The sequence below is a fragment of the Pelophylax lessonae genome, assembly GCF_965119305.1.
Source record: "Pelophylax lessonae genome assembly, chromosome: 5".
In the NCBI taxonomy this organism is placed as follows: Eukaryota; Metazoa; Chordata; class Amphibia; order Anura; family Ranidae; genus Pelophylax; species Pelophylax lessonae.
In genome coordinates, this window is record NC_138772.1 from 548323868 (window position 1) to 548346110 (window position 22243).

General features: G+C 46.7%; 1 protein-coding gene across 2 annotated transcripts in view; it reads left to right on the forward strand.

Moving 5' to 3' along the window:
- Window positions 1-22243, forward strand: part of LOC309556117 (cytochrome P450 2C29-like) — a 72092-nt gene that overhangs the window by 24038 nt on the left and 25811 nt on the right. For both annotated transcript variants that reach the window (XM_082258460.1, XM_082258461.1), the window contains 3 exons: window positions 6522-6684; window positions 14513-14662; window positions 18969-19129. In XM_082258460.1, the coding sequence (XP_082114586.1) occupies window positions 6522-6684; window positions 14513-14662; window positions 18969-19129 (474 nt within the window). The remainder of the gene's footprint in view (window positions 1-6521; window positions 6685-14512; window positions 14663-18968; window positions 19130-22243) is intronic.

Genomic DNA, 22243 nt, shown 5'->3' on the forward strand with positions numbered 1-22243 from the left:
TTTTGATTTCCATTACAGTAGCATTCCTGTATGTGATGCAGTGCCGTCTAAGGGCCTGAAGATCACCGCCATCCAGTATGGTTTTCCGGCCTTGACCCTTACGCACAGAGATTGTTCCAGATTCTCTGAATCTTTGGATGATATTATGCACTGTAGATGATGAGAACTTCAAACTCTTTGCAATTTTTCTCTGAGAAACTCCTTTCTGATATTGCTCCACTATTTTTCGCCGCAGCATTGGGGGGAATTGGTGATCCTCTGCCCATCTTGACTTCTGAGAGACACTGCCACTCTGAGAGGCTCTTTTTATACCCAATCATGTTGCCAATTGACCTAATAAGTTGCAAATTGGTCCTCCAGCTGTTCCTTATATGTACATTTAACTTTTCCGGCCTCTTATTACTACCTGTCCCAACTTTTTTGGAATGTGTAGCTTTCATGAAATCCACAATGAGCCAATATTTGGCATGACATTTCAAAATGTCTCACTTTCAACATTTTATATGTTATCTATATTATATTGTGAATAAAATATAAATTTATGAGATTTGTAAATTAGTCCATTCCTTTTTTACTCACAATTTGTACAGTGTCCCGACTTTTTTGGAATTGGGTTTGTAGATGGACTAATCAAATTGTAACAAATTCTAATAATTTTAACTATTAATTTACTGACGCACTGTTGTAATGGGGATGTTTGCACCAGCACGGTCTATGAGAAGCCTTTGATATGTAAGTAAAGGCTTCTCAATCCCCATAGCAATGAATAGAAATCGTTTGTTTTCAAACAAATGTACATTCATGTACTGAGTTTTAACCGCTTGCCACTCGCCCACAGCAGTTGTATGGTAAGCGGATGTACGTCACAGCTTTTCTTTCATGCCCACTGCCAACCCCTGCTGTGATTGGACACAGCACGGGTTTGGCAGCAGGTTTCAGCCAATAATTTTGGCAGAAGTCAATTGATTGGCTTTACAAAAACACAGAACTCAGAACAGATACAATGAGGGAAAAAAGTATTTGACCCCTTGCTGATTTTGTACATTTGCCCACCGACAAAGAAATGTTCAGTCTATAATTTTATTGGTCGGTTTATTTTACCAGTGAGAGACAGAATAACAACAAAAATATCCAGAAAAACGCATTTCAAAAAAATAAATAAATAAATTTGCATTTTAATGAGTGAAATAACATGACTTAGTAGTTGGTGGCAAAACCCTTGTTGGCAATCACAGAGGTCAGACGTTTCTTGTAGTTGGCCACCAGGTTTGCACACATCTCAGGAGGGATTTTGTCCCACTCCTGCTTACAGATCCTGTCCAAAACATTAAGGTTTCAAAGCTGACTTTTGGTAACTTGAACTTTCAGCTCCCTTCACATATTTTCTATGGTATTAAGGTCTGGAAACTGGCTTATTCACTCCAGGACCTTAATTTGCTTCTTCTTGAGCCACTCCTTTGTTGCCTTCGCCGTGTGTTTTAGGTCATTGTCATGCTGCAATACCCATCCACTACTCATTTTCAATGCCCTGGCTGAGGTAAGGAGGTTCTCAACCATGATTTTACTGTACATGGCCCCTTCCATCGTCCCTTTGATGCGGTGAAGTGGTCCTGCCCCCTTTGCAGAAAAACACCCCAAAAGCATAATGTTTCCACCTCCATGTGTGACGGTGGGGATGGTGTTCTTGGGGTCATAGGGCAGAATTCCTCCTCCTCTAAACACGGCGAGTTGAGTTGATGCCAAAGAGCTTGTGGTCTCATCTGCCCACAACACTTTCACCCAGTTCTCCTCTGAATCATTCAGATGTTCATTAGCAAACCTCAGACGGGCCTGTACATGTGCTTTCTTGAGCAGGGGGAACTTGCGGGCGCTGCAGGATTTCAGTCCTTCACAGCGTAGTGTGTTACCAATTGTTTTCTTGGTGACTATGGTCCCAGCTGCCTTGAGATCACTGGACAAGATTCTCCCATGAAGTTCTGGGCTGATTCCTCACCGTTCTCATGATCATTGAAACTCCACGAGGTGAGATCTTTCATTGACCCCCAAACCAAGGAAGATTGACAGTTACTTTGTGTTTCTTCCGTTTGCGAATAATCGCACCAACCAGGGGCGTAACTACAGGGGTTGCAGGGGTTGCAATCGCTACCGGGCCCCATGCTCCAGGGGGCCCGGTAGCAAACCAGTGGGTGAACTTCTAGGATCTCAAAGGTCACACTTGCGACCGGGCCCTGGCATTTCACCACTGTGGGGAGGCCCCAAGATTGCAGGAAGGGGGCCCACTGCAGAACTTGTGAAAGGATCCTGATGCGGGACCATAATAAAAGGCCATGCAATGAGATTAAAGAGCCCCAGGATTAGTGGGAAGAGCCCCGGGCTTGAAGGGAAGGGCCCCAGCCAGGGGTCTGGGGGGCCCTTCATGGTTTCTTGCATCGGGGCCCTGAAGGTTCTAGTTACGCCTCTGGCACCAACTGTTGTCACCCTCTCGCCAAGCTTATTGGCGATAGTTTTGTAGCCCATTCCAGCCTCGTGTAGGTCTACAATCTTGTCCCTGACATCCTTGGACAGTTCTTTGGTCTTGGCCATGGTGGAGATATTGGAATCTGATTGGTTCTTTGGACAGGACAGGTGTCTTTTTATAAAGGCAACAAGCTGAGATGAGGAGCACTCCCTTTAAGGAAGTGCTCCTAATCTCAGCTTGTTACCTCTATAGAAGACACCTGGGAGCCAGAAATCTTGCTGATTGATAGGGGATCATATACCTATTTCACTCATTAAATGCTAATTAATTTATAACTTTTCTGAAAAGTTTTTCTTGATATTTTTGTTGTTATTCTGTCTCTCACTGGTAAAATGAACCAACCATTACAATTATAGACTGATCATTTCTTTTTCAGTGGGCAAACGTACAAAATCAACAGGGGTTCAAATACTTTTTTCCCCTCACTGTAGTTAAGTAAAAGCAGCACATATATTACACATTGTTAACCCTTTTGATTGCCCCTAGTGTTAACTCCTTCCCAGACCGTGTCATTAATACAGTGACAGTGTACAGTATTAACACTGATCACTGTATTAGTGTCACTATTGATGTCAGTGTACCTCCCAGCCAGTGTCAGCTAGTGCCAGATTTCCTGCCACACTATCACAGTCACACTATAAGTTGCTGATCTTCGCCATTACCAGTATATTGCCATAGATGCGTAAATTCCAGTATATATATCATAGTTTGTAGATGCTATAACTTTCGCACAAACCAATTAATATACACTTATAGGGTTTTTTGTTTTTTTAACAAAGACATGTAGCAGAATACATTTGGCATGAATTTATGAAGAAATTAGATTTTTTTTAATTGGATTTGTTTTATAACAAAGTAGGAAAAATAGTTTTTTGTTTTCAAAAGTTTCGGTCTATTTTTGTTTATTTCACAAAAAAATAAAAATAAAAAAACAGTGGTTATCAAATACCACCAAAAGGAAACAGTTTGTTGGAAAAAAATGATTAAAATTTAATTTGCGTACAGCAGGGTTTCCCAATAAATTTTTCCAGTGGAACCCTTTGACATTGTATAGCATAAATTTGGAACCCCCGACAAAAAAATGTGTGCCATAGAGTAGCGCTGCGTGGCGCAGCGCAGCGCAAACCTTTCGATGAACAGAGTGTCATGTTATCTTTTGCTGGCAAACTTTTGTTATATCTGGTAAGCACTGCCCCCTTCACATTCCCCCCCCACAGCAATGCCCCCTTCACATCCCCCCCCCCCCCCACAGCACTGCCCCCTTCACATCCCCCACACAGCACTGCCCCCTTCACATCCCCCCAACACAGCACTGCCCCCTTCACATCCCCCCCCACAGCACTGCCCCCTTCACATCCCCCCCACAGCACTGCCCCCTTCACATCCCCCCCACACAGCACTGCCCCCTTCACATCCCCCCCACAGCACTGCCCCCTTCACATCCCCCCCACACAGCACTGCCCCCTTCACATCCCCCCCCACACAGCACTGCCCCCTTCACATCCCCCACACAGCACTGCCCCCTTCACATCCCCCCCACAGCACTGCCCCCTTCACATCCCCCCACAGCACTGCCCCTTTCACATCCCCCACAGCACTGCCCCCTTCAGACGCCCCCAACAGCACTGCCCCCTTCAGACCCCCCCCCCCCCACAGCACTGCCCCCTTCTCATCCCCCCCACACATCACTGCCCCCTTCACATCCCCCCCACACAGCACTGCCCCTTCACATCCCCCACAGCACTGACTCCTCCACATCCCCCCCCCACAGCACTGACTCCTCCACATCCCCCCCCCACAGCACTGCCCCCTTCACATCCCCCCCACACAGCACTGCCCCCTCCACATTTCCCCCCCCACAGCACTGCCCCCTTCACATTTCCCCCCCCCCACAGCACTGCCCCTTTCACATCCCCCCACAGCACTGCCCCCTTCAGACCCCCCCCCCACAGCACTGCCCCCTTCACATCCCCCCCACACAGCACTGCTCCCTTCACATCCCCCCCACACAGCACTGCCCCTTTCACATCCCCCCCACAGCACTGCCCCCTTCAGACCCCCCCCCCACAGCACTGCCCCCTTCACATCCCCCCCACACAGCACTGCTCCCTTCACATCCCCCCCACACAGCACTGCCCCTTTCACATCCCCCCACAGCACTGCCCCTTTCACATCCCCCACAGCACTGCCCCCTTCAGACCCCCCCCACAGCACTGCCCCCTTCAGATCCCCCCCACACATTACTGCCCCCTTCACATCCCCCCCACACAGCACTGCCCCTTCACATCCCCCACAGCACTGACTCCTCCACATCCCCCCCCCACAGCACTGATTCCTCCACACCCCCCCCCTCCCTTCACATCCCCCCACGGCTCTGCCCCTTTCATATCCCCCCACAGCAATGCCCCTTTACATCCCCCACAACACTGCCCCCCCTTCACAGCACTGCCCCTTTCTAATCCCCCTCCCACAGCACTGCACCTTTAACCTTTAACCCCCCCCACCGCACTGCCCCTTTCACATCCCCCTCCCACAGCACTGCACCTTTCACCCCCCCACAGCACTGCCCCTTTCACATTCCCCCCCTCACAGCACTGCCCCTTTCACAATCCCCCCCACAGCACTGCCCCTTTCACATACCCCCCCCCCCACGACATTGTCCGCCCCTCACAAACCCCCTCCCAAGCACTGCCCCCTTCACATCCCCGCACAGCACTGCCCCTTTCACATCCCCCCCACAGCACTGCCCCTTTCACATCCCCCCACAGCACTGCCCCTTTCACATACCCCCCCACAGCACTGCCCCTTTCACATCCCCCCACAGCACTGCCCCTTTCACATACCCCCCCACCACAACATTGGCCCCCCTTCCCAAGCACTGCCCCTTCACTTCTCCCCACAGCACTGCCCCTTTCACATCACCCACAGCACTGCCCCTTTCACATCCCTCCCACAGCACTGCCCCTTTCACATACCCCCCCCACAACATTGCCCCCCCTCACAATCCCCCTCCCAAGAACTGCCCCCTTCACATCCCCCCACAGCACTGCCCCCTTTTAATGACCCTGCTCCCCATCCTTCACAAGTTCACAGCCATGTCCTTTCCTCCCTGCACTCTCCTATCTTACACAGAGCGAGGAGAAGGCGGCGGGACAATTCTGAACTGAAGGCATAGCAGCACTGGATGGGGCGCGGGAACTGCCGGGTTAACCTTTCATATTAGCAAGCTGGTGATTGGTTGCTAGGACCGCCTTCTAGCAGCCAATCACTTCCTGGTTAATGTGAAAAGTTTATTCGGACAGCTGCCTGGTCCCGCCCCCAGTCCAGAATTGTCCCTCCTGGAAACAGCAGGTAGCAGTGGCCATCTTGGATGTGGCCCAATGCCGCGGAACACCAATTGGGAAACGCTGGCGTACAGTGTTGTATGATGTTATTGTATACTTATTCTTTATAAGAAAGTAGAAAATCTTTTTTTTTTTTCTCAAAATTTTCGGTCTTTTTTCATTTATATTGCAAAAAAGGAAAAACCCAGTGGTGATCAAATATCACCGAAAGAAAGCTCTATTTGTGTGAAAAAAATCGTATAAATTTCATTTGGCTACAATATTGCATGACCGCGCAATTGCCGGATAAAGTAACGCAGTGCTGAGTAGCAACAACTGCCCTGGTCATGAAGGGGGTAAAACTTTCTGGAGCTCAATTGGTTAGTGACAGCGTGGTGAGTCATCATTTAACACAATGTCCTCCGATCACCTTCTGAGAGTTTATTCAATGGGTTGTTTAGTTTATTGATAAGAGATATCCAGGAAAAAAAGAAATGTTGAGGGCAGGTATACTGCAATGGTTAATGTGCAGCCTTGAGCCTCTGGAGCGCCATGGTGGAGTTGGGATTCTGCGGCTGTTTCCCTGCTGAACCATTTTCATCCACCTTTCACAATAAAAAATCTTGTCAATGTTTCTGTATAAAGCAATTTTAAACATTGTAATCACTTTTGTGTTGCAGCTGTGTAAGCAATACGGTCCGATATTCACTATCTGGAAGCTCACCGAGCCTGTGGTGGTCCTCTGCGGTTATGACGTGGTGAAGGACGCGCTCATAAATCACGGGGAGCAGTTTAGCGGCCGACCACCGGCTCCAGTGATCGATGTCTACTCCGAGGGATACAGTAAGAAATTATAAATAGATCCTGAAATGTGTGTGAGATAATCTTACCACGCAAAAATACATCTTATCTGTCATCAGGGCTGCTGTTAGAAATCACCGGACTGCGTACATCCTACAGTCAGTCTCCCCTTCATCAGGGATGCCCCCCATCTGTCCCCCACCATCCTTCTCCCCTTTATCTGTCTTCTGCCATCAGTGTCCCCCACCATCAGTCCCCCTCTCATCAGGGATGCCCGCTTTCAGTGTCCCCCACCATCATTCTCCCCCTGATCTGTCTTCTGCCATCAGTTTCCCCCACCGCCACCATCAGTGCCCCTCTCATCAGGGACAACCGCCATCAGTGTCCACTTCATCTGTCTTCCACATCTGTCTTTTGTCATTAGTCTCCCCCTCATCTGTCCTATGGCATTGGTGTCCCCCTCATCTGTCCTCTGTCATCAGTGTCCCCCTCATCTGTCCTCTGTCATCGGTGTCCCCCTCATCTGTCCTCTGTCATCAGTGTCCCCCTCATCTGTCCTCTGGCATCAGTGTCCCCCTCATCTGTCCTCTGTCATCAGTGTCCCCCTCATCTGTCCTCTGTCATCTGTGTCCCCCTCATCTGTCCGATGTCATCAGAGTCCCCCTCATCTGTCCTCTGGCATCAGTGTCCCCCTCATCTCTCCTCTGGCATCGGTGACCCCCTCACCTGTCCTCTGTCATCGGTGTCCTCCTCATCTCTCCTCTGGCATCAGTGTCCCCCTCATCTGTCCTATGGCATTGGTGTCCCCTCATCTGTCCTCTGTCATCGGTGTCCCCCTCATCTGTCCTCTATCATCAGTGTCCCCCTCATCTGTCCTCTGTCATCGGTGTCCCCCTCATCTGTCCTCTGGCATCAGTGTCCCCCTCATCTGTCCTCTGGCATCAGTGTCCCCCTCATCTGTCCTCTGGCATTAGTGTCCCCCTCATCTGTCCTCTGGCATCAGTGTCCCCCTCATCTGTCCTCGGGCATCGGTGTCCCCCTCATCTGTCCTCTGGCATCGGTGTCCCCCTCATCTGTCCTCTGTCATCTGTGTCCCCCTCATCTGTCCTCTGTCATCAGTGTCCCCCTCATCTGTCCTCTGGCATCGGTGTCCCCCTCATCTGTCCTCTGGCATTGGTGTCCCCCTCATCTGTCCTCCGGCACCTGTGTCCCCCTCATCTGTCCTCTGGCATCAGTGTCCCCCTCATCTGTCCTCGGTCATCGGTTCCCCCCCATCTGTTCTCTGTCATCGGTTCCCCCCCATCTGTTCTCTGTCATCAGTGTCCCCCTCATCTGTCCTCTGTCATCGGTGTCCCCCTCATCTGTCCTCTGGCATCGGTGTCCCCCTCATCTGTCCTCTGTCATCAGTGTCCCCCTCATCTGTCCTCTGGCATCGGTGTCCCCCTCATCTGTCCTCTAGCATCAGTTTCCCCCACCATCAGACTCCTCCTTATCTGTCCCCCACCATCAGTCTCCCCCTCATTTGTTTTCTGCCATCAGTGTCAATAGCGAATATCGAATATTGAGTGTCCCCCTCATCTGTCCTCTGGCATCAGTGTCCCCCTCATATGTCCTCGGTCATCGGTTCCCCCCCATCTGTTCTCTGTCATCGGTGTCCCCCTCATCTGTCCTCTGTCATCAGTGTCCCCTTCATCTGTCCTCTGTCATCAGTGTCCCCCTCATCTGTCCTCTGGCATCAGTGTCCCCCTCATCTGTCCTCTGGCATCGGTGTCCCCCTCATCTGTTCTTTGTCATCAGTGTCCCCCTCATCTGTCCTCTGTCATCGGTGTCCCCCTCATCTGTCCTCTGGCATCGGTGTCCCCCTCATCTGTCCTCTGGCATCGGTGTCCCCCTCATCTGTTCTCTGTCATCAGTGTCCCCCTCATCTGTCCTCTGTCATCGGTGTCCCCCTCATCTGTCCTCTGGCATCGGTGTCCCCCTCATCTGTCCTCTGTCATCAGTGTCCCCCTCATCTGTCCTCTGGCATCGGTGTCCCCCTCATCTGTCCTCTGGCATCAGTTTCCCCCACCATCAGTCTCCCCCTCATTTGTTTTCTGCCATCAGTGTCAATAGCGAATATTGATTACAACTGGGTGGGCTGAGGGCACAGTGCTCTGCGCCCCGAGCCCACCCTTTTTTGAAGCCTGTTAGAGCCTCTGGCTCTTATCACGTGCTTCAAAAAAAAAAACCATTGGAATCCATGCGTCCGGCGCCCTGCATGTAGATTATTGGGCCGAAAAGAAAGGATGGGGGGGGGGGCGCCCCTGTGCCCCCAATGCACCAGCTGCCACTGATTGGTTTGTTTGTGCCTCCACAAACTACGGGATATATTTATGGAATTTTTTTTATTTATTTTTTTTACTAGTAATGGCAGCGATCATTGACCTATAGAGGGACTACAATATTGCAGAAAACAAATTGGACACTCACTGACACTTTTTTGGGGACCAGTGACACTAAAGGAACGATTAGTGCTAAAAATATGCACTCTTTCCTCTCCCTGTCTGACAGCTGCCTGCAGCGGGCGGGGCCGAGGATTCCCCGCTGACAGCAGCCGGGATTGGATGAGGAGGGGAGGAGAGAGGGGGCGGGCCACGTGAGCGGCGATCGGCGCTCTGAAAACTTGTAAAGAATGGCTTATTTTTATAAAACACAGATATAGGGACTCGGTCCTGTATTACTATAAATGGCCAATTGCGCAGTCGTGCGACGCTGTACCCAAATAAAATTGGTGTCCTTTTTTCCCCACAAATAGAGCTTTCTTTTGGGGGTATTTGATCACCTGTGCGATTTTTTTTTTTTTTTGCGCTATAAACAAAATAAGAGCGACAATTCAGAAAAAAAAAAAAAACAATGTTTCACTTTCTGCTATATAACATTCCCAATAAAAAAAAAATTAAAATCAAATTTTTTTTAACATTTTAGGCCAATTTGTATTCTGCTACATATTTTTGGTAAAAAAAAAAAAAAAAATTGCAATAAGTGTATTTTGATTGGTTTGCACAAAAGTTATCGCGTCTACAAACTACGGGAAAGATTTATGTCATTTTTATTGTTTTTTTTTTTTTTTTTTTACTAGTAATGGCGGCGATCTGCGATTTTTAGCGGGACTGCAACATTGCGGCGGACAGATCGGACCCCTAACTGACATTTTAACACTTTTGGGGGTACCAGTGACATTACTACAGTAGTCAGTGCAAGAAATATGCACTGTTACTGTAATAATGACACTGGCAGGGAAGGGGTTAACAGTGTGGGTGATCAGGGGGTTAAATGTGAGCCTAGGGGAGTGATTCTAATGGGCTATACACACTATAAGATTTTCTGAAGACTTTTTCCTTTAGACTTACCAAAACCATATAATATGAGGTCAGACCTAAACACTTTCAATTTGTATGCAATCTGGCCGGCCCTTGCACTACATAGAAAAAGGTAAATCTGAAGGAAATCTAACCACAAAAGTTGGATAGTGTGTATCCAGCTTAACTGTGGGGGGGGGGGCGTGGCTTGTGAAATGATCATAGAGACCCGTGATCCTATATAGAAGGATCACAGGAGCTCTATGATCTTTCCAGGGAGAAGAACGGTCAGCTGTGTTTACAACATCCGACCGTCCTTCTCTCTCAGCGGGGAGCGTTCGTGGGTGTTAGGTGGCAATCGGAGCCGCCTGCTCCATGCATCGGAGTCCCTGCTGACGAACGGGGGCAGGAACGCACGGAGTCCCCGCTTCCAAGTGGGGGCGGGAGCGCGCCCCCTAGCTGCAAAAAAATGGGCTAACTTTAGTTTTTTTTTTAATTCATTAACCACTTGCCAACCAGTCACCGCAGATACACGGCGGCAGGTCAGCAGGTTTTCGCAAATCGCGGTACCTGTACAGCGCTTCATGTGAGCGATCGTGGGGGCACGCCCCTATTCGCCAGTGGGGAAAATGATCTGCAGGGGGCCATCAGCAGTGGATCTCCAGACCTAAACCCTATCGAGATCCTGTGGGGCAACCTCAAACAGAAGGTGGAGAAGTGCAAGGTCTCTAACATCCACCAGCAATATTGGTGGCTAAACAAAATATTGACACTTTGGGCCCAATTTGGACATTTTGGCCCCGTTCACATAGGGGCGACGCTACTTCGCACCGCGACCTCCGAGGTCGCGGTGCGAGCAGCGCGCCGCGACCTCGGAGCGGCCGCCACGGACTTCATAACATTGAAGTCTATGGCGGTCGCCTCCTGGTCGCCCCAAAGAAGCACCGGACCCTTTTTCTAAGTCGGAGCGACTTGTGTCGCTCCTATTAGAACGGGTCCGCAGCTTCCCTATGGGAGGCGACCTACGGCGACCTGTGAGGCGACCAGGTCGCCTCACAGGTCGCCGTAGTGTGAACCGGGACTTACACTTAGGGGTGTACTCACTTTTGTTGCCAGTGGTTTAGACATTAATGGCTGTGTGTTGAGTTATTTTGAGGGGACAGCAAATTTACACTGTTATACAAGCTGTACACTCACTACTTTACATTGTAGCAAAGTGTCATTTCTTCAGTGTTGTCACATGAAAAGATAGAATAAAATATTTACAAAAATGTGAGGGGTGTACTTACTTTTGTGAGATACTGTGTGTATATACAGTACAGACCAAAAGTTTGGACACACCTTGTCTCATTCAAACAGTTTTCTTTATTTTCATGACTATGAAAATTGTAGAGTCACACTTCAAGAGGAGTCACCTGAAATGGTCTTCCAACAGTCTTGAAGGAGTTCCCAGAGATGCTCAGCACTTGTTGGCCCTTTTGCCTTCACTCTGCGGTCCAGCTCACCCCAAACCATCTGGATTGGGTTCAGGTCCGGTGACTGTGGAGGTCATCTGGCGCAGCACCCCATCACTCTCCTTCTTGGTCAAATAGCCCTTACACAGCCTGGAGGTATGTTTGGGGTCATTGTCCTGTTGAAAAATAAACGATGGTCCAACTAAACGCAAACCGGATGGAATAGCATGCCGCTGCAAGATGCTGTGGTAGCCATGCTGGTTCAGTATGCCTTCAATTTTGAATAAATCCCCAACAATGTCACCAGCAAAGCACCCCCACACCATCACACCTCCTCCTCCATGCTTCGCGGTGGGAACTAGGTATGTAGAGTCATCCGTTCACCTTTTCTGCGTCGCACAAAGACACGGTGGTTGGAACCAAAGATCTCAAATTTGGACTCATCAGACCAAAGCACAGATTTCCACCGGTCTAATGTCCATTCCTTGTGTTCTTTAGCCCAAACAAGTCTCTTCTGCTTGTTGCCTTTCTAGCCTTTCTGAGCTGCTGTTAACCTGCGATTTCTGAGGCTGGTGACTCGGATGAACAAAAGGCCTGTACACACGTTAAGAAAATCTGTAGGGAAAATTCGTCCGACGACCGATCTGTCGATTTTCGGATTGTTAGTATGGTGCTTTCGACAGCCGACTCCGACTTTTCGGCTGACAAAATCCTGATGTGCAGGCTATAAAATTTTTGTCGTCCGTAATACAACGACCGATTTTCGTCTCAGTACCGATTTTGACGGATAAAATTCTTAAGAGCAAGACTAGGCATGCTCAGAGACGAAAGAACACAAACAAAGCAATCCAACACATGACATCACTTCTGAAGTAGAATTCTGTCGTATGGGAAAATTCGTATGAAAATAACCTCTTCACTTTCCACATCAGACTAGCATGCCACAAAAAACGGACAACAGATTGTTCGATAATCTGATCGTGCGTACGGGGCTTTATCCTCCGCAGCAGAGGTGACTCTTCTTCCTTTCCTGGGGCGCTCCGCATGTCAGCCAGTTTCTTTGTAGCGCTTGATGGTTTTCGTGACTGCACTTTCAAAGTTTTCCCAATTTTTCGGACTGACTGACCTTCATTTCTTGAAGTAATGATGGCCACTCGTTTTCCTGTACTTAGCTGCTTTTTTCTTGCCAGAATACAAATTCTAAAGCCCCGTACACACGTACTGATCGTCGGCCGAACGATCGGCCGTCTTTTGTCCAGGGCTGTCGTCAGTGGTGTATTTAGGTTTTGTGCTGCCCTAGGCCTGACGAAACTTGTGCACCCCCTAAATGAAATATGGCCCACCCCTTCCTGTAAAGGCCACACTTCTTACTGTTTATGACCCGCCCTCTCATCTGTAAACCACAGACCACAACCACGGTCTATCAGAGCCCATCAGTGCCGCCTTATCAGTGCCCATTAGTGCAGCCTCATCAGTACAGAATATCAGTACAGAATATCAGTACAGCTTCATCGGTGGCCATCAGCACAGCTCCATCAGTGGCCACCAGTACAGTCTATTAGTGCATCATATCAGTGCCCATCAGTACAGTTTATCAGTGCCACCTCATCAGTGTCCATTAGTGCAGCCTATTAGTGCCCATCAGTGCAACATATCAGTGCCCATCAGTACAGTTTATCAGTGCCACCTCATCAGTGTCCATTAGTGCAGCCTATTAGTGCCCATCAGTGCAACATATCAGTGCCCATCAGGGCACGATATCAGTCCAGCCCCATCAGTGAAGCTCATCAGTGCCACCTTGTGCCCATCGGTGCAGCCTCATCAGTGCAGTTTATCAGTACCCACCATTGGCAACTCATTAGTGGCCATCAGAGCAGCAAATCATAGCTTATCAGTGCCCATCAGTGCATCATATCAGTGCTGCCCCATCAGTTCTTTTAAGATATTTTGACTTCTTGGTGTTTGCTGCTACTAATTGTAATCCTAGGATTATGTCACGTATTTGTATAATAAATAGAAAGTCCATAGTCATTATACAAATAAGTGAAATAATCAGTGGCAGCAAACACAAGTCTAAATTTTTTGCTGCCCCCCCTACAAAGTGTTGGCCTAGGCCAAGATACAGCACTGGCTGTCGTGTCCGTTGAAAACTGCAAAAGACTGCACACGAATTTTGTCGGCCAACAACAGCCGACTGCAGAAGTGATGTCATGTGATGGTTAACTTTCCTTGTCTTTTTTTCTTCTCTGAGCATGCCCAGTCTTGCTAATCTGCTGTCTGTCGGCCGAAATCTGTACTGACTGGCGAACAATCGGGCGTTCTGGTGTCGGCCAACAAATATTTTAAAGTCTGCACAACAGATTCTGTTCGGCCGAAAATGCGCTGTCGGCTGTCGGAAGCATCATACTAACAAGCCGACAATCGGCCGATCGGTCGGCGGCCGAATATTTACGGCCGACAATCGGTACGTGTGTACGGGGCTTTACAGTCTATTGAGTAGGACTATCAGCTGTGTATCCACCTGACTTCTGCACAACACAACTGATGGTCCCAACCCCATTTATAAGGCAAGAAATCACACTTATTATACCTGACAGGGCACACCTGGGAAGTGAAAACCATTTCAGGTGACTTCCTCTTGAAGTGTGACTCTAAAATTATAAAAATAAAGAAAACTCTTTGACTCTTGGTCTGTACTGTATATGTGTATATATATATATATATATGTTTGGAGGTAGTTTTCTAGCAAAAAAAATACTGATTTTTACTTGTAAACAACAAATGTCAGAAAAAGCCTGATCTTCAAGTTGGTAAAGGGAAATGCGAGAGTTGATTTAGTGGCTGCAAATGACTCTTCCTGGGACTCCCATTTTTATGTTTGCTGTCCCATATTTGTATAATGATTGTATTTTTTCTATGCAGGTTTTGTAGATGCAGATGTATACACACCCAATTTCTTTCTGGATTTTACCCCTTTCCTTAACCCCCCCCCCCCCCCCCCATATTAGGAGTCATGCAGAGGTCTTTTTCGGTTCTTGTCGCTGTCGTGATTACGGCCCGCCTGTCTCCTCTCTGCAGGTTTTCCCAGCATTGAAGGTGAACGATGGCGTCAGCTGCGCAGATTCACCTTAACGTCGCTGCGCAATTTCGGGATGGGGAAGAAATCGATGGAGAAGCGAGTGCTGGAGGAATCCCAGAATCTCATAGAAGCCGTTTCCAAGACAGGAGGTGATTCATTGATATTCTGACTGTTATACGGTGATTGCCGAAAGTCATCACACCTCCAGCTTTACATAACGTTTGATCGCCCAATCACCACATCAGTGGCAGCCTGTAATACCCCTTCCTGTCCGGGCTACTTTTCAGCACTGTGATAGTTTGACTGACAATTACTCTGTTATAAATCAGTGTACCCCAATGGATTGTATACCATTTCTTTGAGGTGCAGCTTGTTTTGGCAGTATTTAACAACTGGGGGTTTGTTTGTTTTTTTACACTATAATGAAAAAAAACTCTGTATACTCGCTGGCCTAGTCCTTCAAGTACAAATACGTTTTAAATAAGGGCCCCCATAGATCCCCCATAGAATCTATGGGGACCCTTTTGTAAAGGGGGATCCATGGGGGACCCTTCTGTAAAGGGGAATCTATGGGGACCCTGCTGTAAATGGGGATCTATGGCATACCCTGGCCTGCTCTAAAGGGGGATATATGGATTGGTGGACCCTGCTCTAAAGGGGACTCTATGGGCACCCTGGCCTGCTCTAAAGGAGGATCTATGGGGACCCTGCTCTAAAGGGGTATCTATGGCATACCCTGGCCTGCTCTAAAAGGGGAATTTATGGGGGACACTGCTCTAAAGCGGGATCTATGGGGACCCTTCTCTAAAGGGGGATCTATAGGGACCCTGCACTAAAGGGGTATCTATGGCATACCCTGGCCTGCTCTAAAAGGGGAATTTATGGGGGACTCTGCTCTAAAGCTCTAAAGGGGGATCTATGGGGAACCTGGTTTGCTCTAAAGGGGGATATATGGGGGGGGCCTGCTCTAAAGGGGGATATATGGAGAGCCTGCTCTAAAGGGGGATCTATGGGGACCCTGGCCTGCTCTAAATGGGGATATATGGGGGGGCCTGCTCTAAAGGGGGATCTATGGGGACCCTGGACTGCTCTAAAGGGGGATATATGGGGGACCCTGCTCAAAAGGAGAATCTATGGGCACCCTGACTTGCTCTAAAGGGGATCTATGGGGACCCTGCTCTAAAGGGGGGATCTATGGGGACCCTGACCTGCTCTAAAGGGGGATCTATGGCATACCCTGGCCTGCTTTAAAGGGGGATATATGGGGGTCCTTGCTCTAAAGAGGGATCCATGGTAACCATGGTCTAAAGGGGGATATATGGGGGACCCAGCTCTAAAGGGGTATCTATGGCATACCCTGTCCTGGTCTAAAGAGGGATATATGGGGGATCTATTGCATACCCTGGCCTGCTCTAAAGGGGGATATATGGGGGTCCTTGCTCTAAAGAGGGATCCATGGTAACCATGGTCTAAAGGGGGATATATGGGGCACCCTGGCCTGCTGTAAAGGGGGATCTATGGGGGACCTTATTTTAAACTAGTTTGTATTTGTAGAACTAGGCCAGAGAGTAGACAGAGGTTTTTTTTTTTTTTTTTTTTGATGGTTTTAATTTGAAATGTACCTCGTGTCCTTCACTAAGGTTTGTACTTCGGAAAATATGCGCTGCAGCCTTGGTCCGTGACTATCCCTGGTCACAGGATGGGAAGCCGGTTTAACTACTTGCCGCCAAATCACCTACCCGTACGTCATTCTGCTTCAAGTGGTTGTAGCGGGATGATATGCAGCGGCAGGCATCATCCCGGTACCGTTTTTTTAGAGCCGGTGGTCAACTTTCTTGTAATAACAACCGGAGTGGCTAATCACCACCCCCCTCCCCCACTCCCTTACTCGGCTCTTTTAGTGCCGGTTCACACTAGGGCGACCTGTGAGGCGACCTGGTCGCCTCACAGGTCGCCGCAGGTCGCCTCCCATAGGGAAGCTACGGACCCATTCTAATAGGAGCGACACAAGTCGCTCCGACCTAGAAAAAGGGTCCGGAGCTTCTTTGGGGCGACCAGGAGGCGACCGCCATAGACTTCAATGTTATGAAGTCCGTGGCGGCCCCTCCGAGGTCGCCACCTAAAGTAGCGTCGCGGTAGTGTGAACCGGCGCTTAGGCTCTCCTGTCCCACTCGAATATCCACCGGCTGGCCGGAGACCCAAAGAAAGCCGGGATTGGCTTTGATCGGGTTTACATTATGGTAAACTGGAAGCGAGGATATGACGTCACTTCCAGCTTACCGGCATCCTAACAGCGCCATTGTTTTTGAAAATCAAAGGTATTAAAAAACGCCGATCTTGGCGTTTTGAATGCTTTCAACTGCAAAGGAGGGATTTGGGGTCACATTATTGCTGTCACGAGGAGGTTTAAATTTTTTGTAATAACTGTGATAAAAAAAAACAAACAATGTAAGTAACAGTGTAAAAATAAAAAAATAAAATTAATAATTCAAAAAATTGAAGTGCTTGACATATGGCAGTGTGAACTGCCTGCGAGTCGGGTGCGATGCGTGAACCCGAGGTGGGATTTGCAGGGTTTCCCACAGCGCACTAGTTTACACAGGTTCTGTGGCTGATTGGTGTCTTATGTGCAATTATATCACCCTCAGAACCGGTGTAATCAATATGTGTACTGGTTTAACCACTTAAGCCCCGGAAGATTTTACCCCCTTCCTGACCAGGGCCTATTTTGCGATTCGGCACTGCGTGACTTTAACGGACAATTGCGCGGTCGTGCGACAATGTACCTAAACTAATTTGACGTCCTTTTTTTCCCACAAACAGAGCTTTCTTTTGGTGGTATTTGATCACCTGTGAGATTTTTACTTTTTGCGCTATAAACAAAAAAAGAGCATCAATTTTGCAAAAATAACAATATTTTTCACATTTTTTTATATGAAATTCGCCAAAAAAAATTAAAAAATCTAAATTTTTTTAACATTTTAGGCCAATTTGTTTTATGCTACCTATGTTTGGTAAAAAAAAAAAATTGCAAAAAGCGTATTTTGATTGGTTTGCGCAAAAGTTATTGCGTTTACTAACTAAGGGAAAGATTTTTGTCCTTTTTCGTGGGTTTTTTTTTTAACACGTAATGGCGGCGATCTGCGATTTTTTTTTTTTATGCAGTACTGCGACATTGCGGCGGACAGATCGGACCCTTGACTGACATTTTGACACTTTTGGGGTTACCAGTGACATTACTGCAGTAATCAGTGCTATACATATGCACTGTTACTGCAAAATGACACTGGCAGGGAAGGGGTAACTGTATTGGGGAAGGAGGGGTTAAGTGTGTCCCTAGGGGCGTGCTTCTTACTGTGATTGGACATGGCTACTAGTGTAAGAACAGTGATCAACGGTCCTACATAGTAGAACCGTATGATCACGATTCATACACAGGGGAGAATGACAGGCGGCTTGTTTACATTAGCTGCCTGCCTTTCTCCCTTCACGGCGGACGATCGCGAGTGACTGGCGGACATCGGGAACGTCCCAGGGAACGAGCCGGGGCGGGAGCGCGCCTCCGCGGGCGCGCGCTCGCCCGCTATTGGCTCACAAGCAAGTGACAGGCTAGTGACGTACCGGGGCTGACCGCCGCAGTATATTTACTTGTGGCATTCGGCAACCGGTTAAAGGGTTGAGGTGGCAACCCTACTGTGTCTGTCAATGAACGGAAGAATAAATGGCCTGGTCATTAAAGGGTAAAACCTTCCAGGTCTGAAGTGGTTAAAACTGAACATATATTAATTACACCGGTTCTGAGGCTAATATAAGGCACCAATCAGCCACAGAACCGGTGTAATTATTATGTATCCTGGTTTAAAGGGATGAGGTGGCAACCCTATATTGCGCTGTCCTCCTTTTCTTTGCAGCTTCTCCAGGTAGGGTTGCCACCTCCTCCCTTTAAACCCAAACACATATTAATTACATGGGTTCTGTGGGTGATTAAGGTGGTAATTACTCCCTTAGTGCCTCATCTGCGATAAATTAGCCCCAGAACCTGTGTAATTAATGTGTGTCCTGGTTTAAAGGGAGGAAGTGGCAACCCTAGTGCAACATCACAGGACCAACCTGAAGATTTCTGGAAGGGGAGGTACTAAAAAAAAAAAAAAAAGCCAAAAATATAGCCAGGGGGTCCAGTTTCCTGACAAGTGACAACTGTGGACCCTGCCTGCGAAATATATGCTGAAACGTACACTAGTAGTCTCCACTTTAAGCCCTTGTGACAGGGTGACAATGCAGGATCACAATTGTTAGACAGTGACAGCGTTGTCACCCTGTAACAGGAAGTTCCTGAACCAGGGCATCTATGGCAGAAAGCTGCAGATTAAAAATGATCTTTGAAACGACAATACCCTGTCACAGCTTTTATTGGTTGGATTTACATCTACATTATTATACTTTCCGCCTTCTTAGGAAAGCCATTCAACGCTCTCAATGTGCTGGGCTGCGCGGTGGGGAATATCACCAGCTATGCTCTGCTGGGGGAATACTTCGACTACCAGGACCCGAAGTTACAGGAACTGATCATCACCACCAGAAAGTTCATATACAACACTCACTCTCCGCTGCACGAGGTACGCTATTTGTACGAAGCGCATCGAGCGCTGCCTGACAACCTAATATTCAGCATATACACTCTCCACCAGCAGGTGCTGTAAGAAATCACAGCCAACACACAGCCAATCACAGCCAACCTGGCAGCCCCCCCCCCCCCCAATATAGTAAGACAATATTTTCACTAATACGCTAAAAAAATAAAAAAAATATAAAAATAATAAAAAATACACTAAAAAATAAAATACACACTAAAAGCATTATTAGCTGACACAAACATAACAGAGACCCTGTGTGAATTAGAGCTTTTTTATTGTTTTTTACATTAAAAAAAATTACTTTTGTTTTAAAAAAATGTTAAAAATGTTTACAGTTATTTTACAATTCTTTAAAATTATTTATTACAATGTTTAATTATTTATTTATTTTTGTACAATGTTATTTTTTTTTACGGTGCAGGGAAGCCTGGGAGGGGGGGGGGGGCGTCACAGTAAAAGAGGGGCACACAGGGAGGGGGGTGGGGGTATCAGAAGCAGGCAAAACAGGGAGGGTTATCGGTGTCGAAGAAGCAATTACAGGAACGATGCCCTGTGTTTGTGTCTCTCCCTGCAGCAGCTGAAAGCTGGCAGGAGAGGGGGGGGGGAGACTTTCAGCTGCTGCAGAGAGCCGCACAGGGCTTCCTTCTGTAACTGCCCCTCTGCCCAACCTCACAGATTCCCTGTGCTGTTGGGGCCTCCCTGTGCTGTTGGGGCCCCCCTGCGCGCCCGGCCCCCCCTACAGGAGGACTGGTGGTCCTCCCCCTTTCAGCGGCCCTGTCCACCAGTGCCAAACCAGAGGGGGAAAGCATCCAAAATCCCATTCATTAACCACTTCCTCTCCGGGCCAATTCTGACACTTCGCTCCTTCATGTAAAAATCTGCTTTTTTTTTTTGTTTTTGCTAGAAAATTACTTCGAACCCCCAAACATTATATATTTTTTAGCAGAGGCCCTATAGAATAAAATGGCCGTTGTTGCAAATTTTTACGTCACATGGTATTTGCAAAGCGGGTTTTCAAAAGCATTTTTTGGAAGAAAAACACTTTCATGAATTAAAAAAAAAAAAAAAAACAGTAAAATGAGCCCAATTTTTTTTGTATAATGTGAAAGATGGTGTTATGCCGAGTAAATTGCTGCCATTCCACGGGCAGACGCAATTTTAAAGCGTGACATGTTAGGTATCTATCTACTCGGCATAACACCATCTTTCACATTATACAAAGAAAATTGGGCTAATTTTACGGTTTTTTTTTTTAATTCATGAAAGTGTTTTTCTTCCAAAAATAAATTGCTTTTGAAAACCCGCTTGCAAACACCATGTCACATAAAAATTTGCAACAACTGCCATTTTATTTTATAGGGCCTCTGCTAAAAAATATATAATGTTTGAGGGTTCTAAGTAATTTTCTAGCAAAAAGCAAAAACAAAACAGATTTTTACATGTAGGAGCGAAGTGTCAGAATTGCTGCTAAATATCTTAGGAAATTCCTTTGATAGCACCATCTGGTGGCCAATTTCAGTATTTTCTGTTTCAAATAATTGAAAAACATTCATCCAGCACAGGATATTTTTGCCCCATTATATTAGTGCTAATGGGGCATATTGTGCCCCATTAGCACAGAATGAATGCACAAAAAATAGCCTAATATACTTTCCATTGTAAAACAAAGAGAAATGTGAATGTTATTAGGCTACTTTTTGTGCATTCGTTCTGTGCTAATGGGGCAAAATACGATTTTCCTGTGCTGGATGAATGTTTTTCAATTATTTCAAGCAGAAAATACTGAAACTGGCCACTAGGTGGAGCTATCAAAGGAATTTCCTAGGATATTTAGCAGCACCTAGTGGCCAAATGTTATACTTTCCATTGTAAAACAAAGAGAAACGTGAATGTTAACATTTGGCCACTAAGTGCTGCTAAATATCCTAGGAAATTCCTTTGATAGCACCGTCTAGTGGCCAGTTTTAGTATTTTCTGTTTGAAATATTTGAAAAACATTCATCCAGCACAGGAAATAGCCTAATAACAATCGTATTTTGTCCCATTAGCACAGAACGAATGCACAAAAAAAAAACCTAATAACATTCACGTTTCTTATTGTTTTACAATGGAAAGTATAACATTTGGCCACTAGGTGCTGTCAAATATCCTCCTTTTGATAGCACCATCTAGTGGCCAATTTCAGTATTTGCGGTTTGAAATAATTGAAAAACATTCATCCAGCACAGGAAATTTTTGCCCCATTATATTTGTGCTAATGGGGCATATTGTGCCCCATTAGCACAGAATGAATGCAGAAAAAAATAGCCTAATATACTTTCCATTGTAAAACAAAGAGAAATGTGAATGTTATTAGGCTACTTTTTGTGAATTCGTTCTGTGCTAACGGGGCAAAATATGATTGTTATTAGGCTACTTCCTGTGCTGGATGAATGTTTTTCAATTATTTCAAACAAAAAATACTGAAACTGGCCACTAGATGGTGCTATCAAAGGAATTTCCTAGGGTATTTAGCAGCACCTAGTGGCCAAATGTTATACTTTTCCATTGTAAAACAAAGCGAAACGTAAATGTTAACATTTGGCCACTAGGTGCTGCTAAATATAATCGGAAATTCCTTTGACAGCGCCATCTGGTGATCAATTTCAGTATTTTCTGTTTGAAATAATTGAAAAACATTCATCCAGCACAGGAAATAGCCTAATAAAAATTGTATTTTGCCCCAGTAGCACAGAACGAATGCACAAAAAAATAGCCTAAAAACATTCACGTTTCTCTTTGTTTTACAATGGAAAGTATAACATTTGGCCACTAGGTACTGCTAAATAGCCTAGAAAATTCATTTGATAGCACCATCTAGTGGCCAATTTCAGTATTTGCTGTTTCAAATAATTGAAAAGCATTCATTCCAGCACAGGAAATTTTTGCCCCATTATATTTTTGTAAAACAAAGAGAAACGTGAATGTTAACATTTGGCCACTAAGTGCTGCTAAATATCCTAGAAAATTCCTTTGATAGCACCATCTAGGGGCCAGTTTTAGTATTTTCTGTTTGAAATAATTGAAAAACATTCATCCAGCACAGGAAATAGCCTA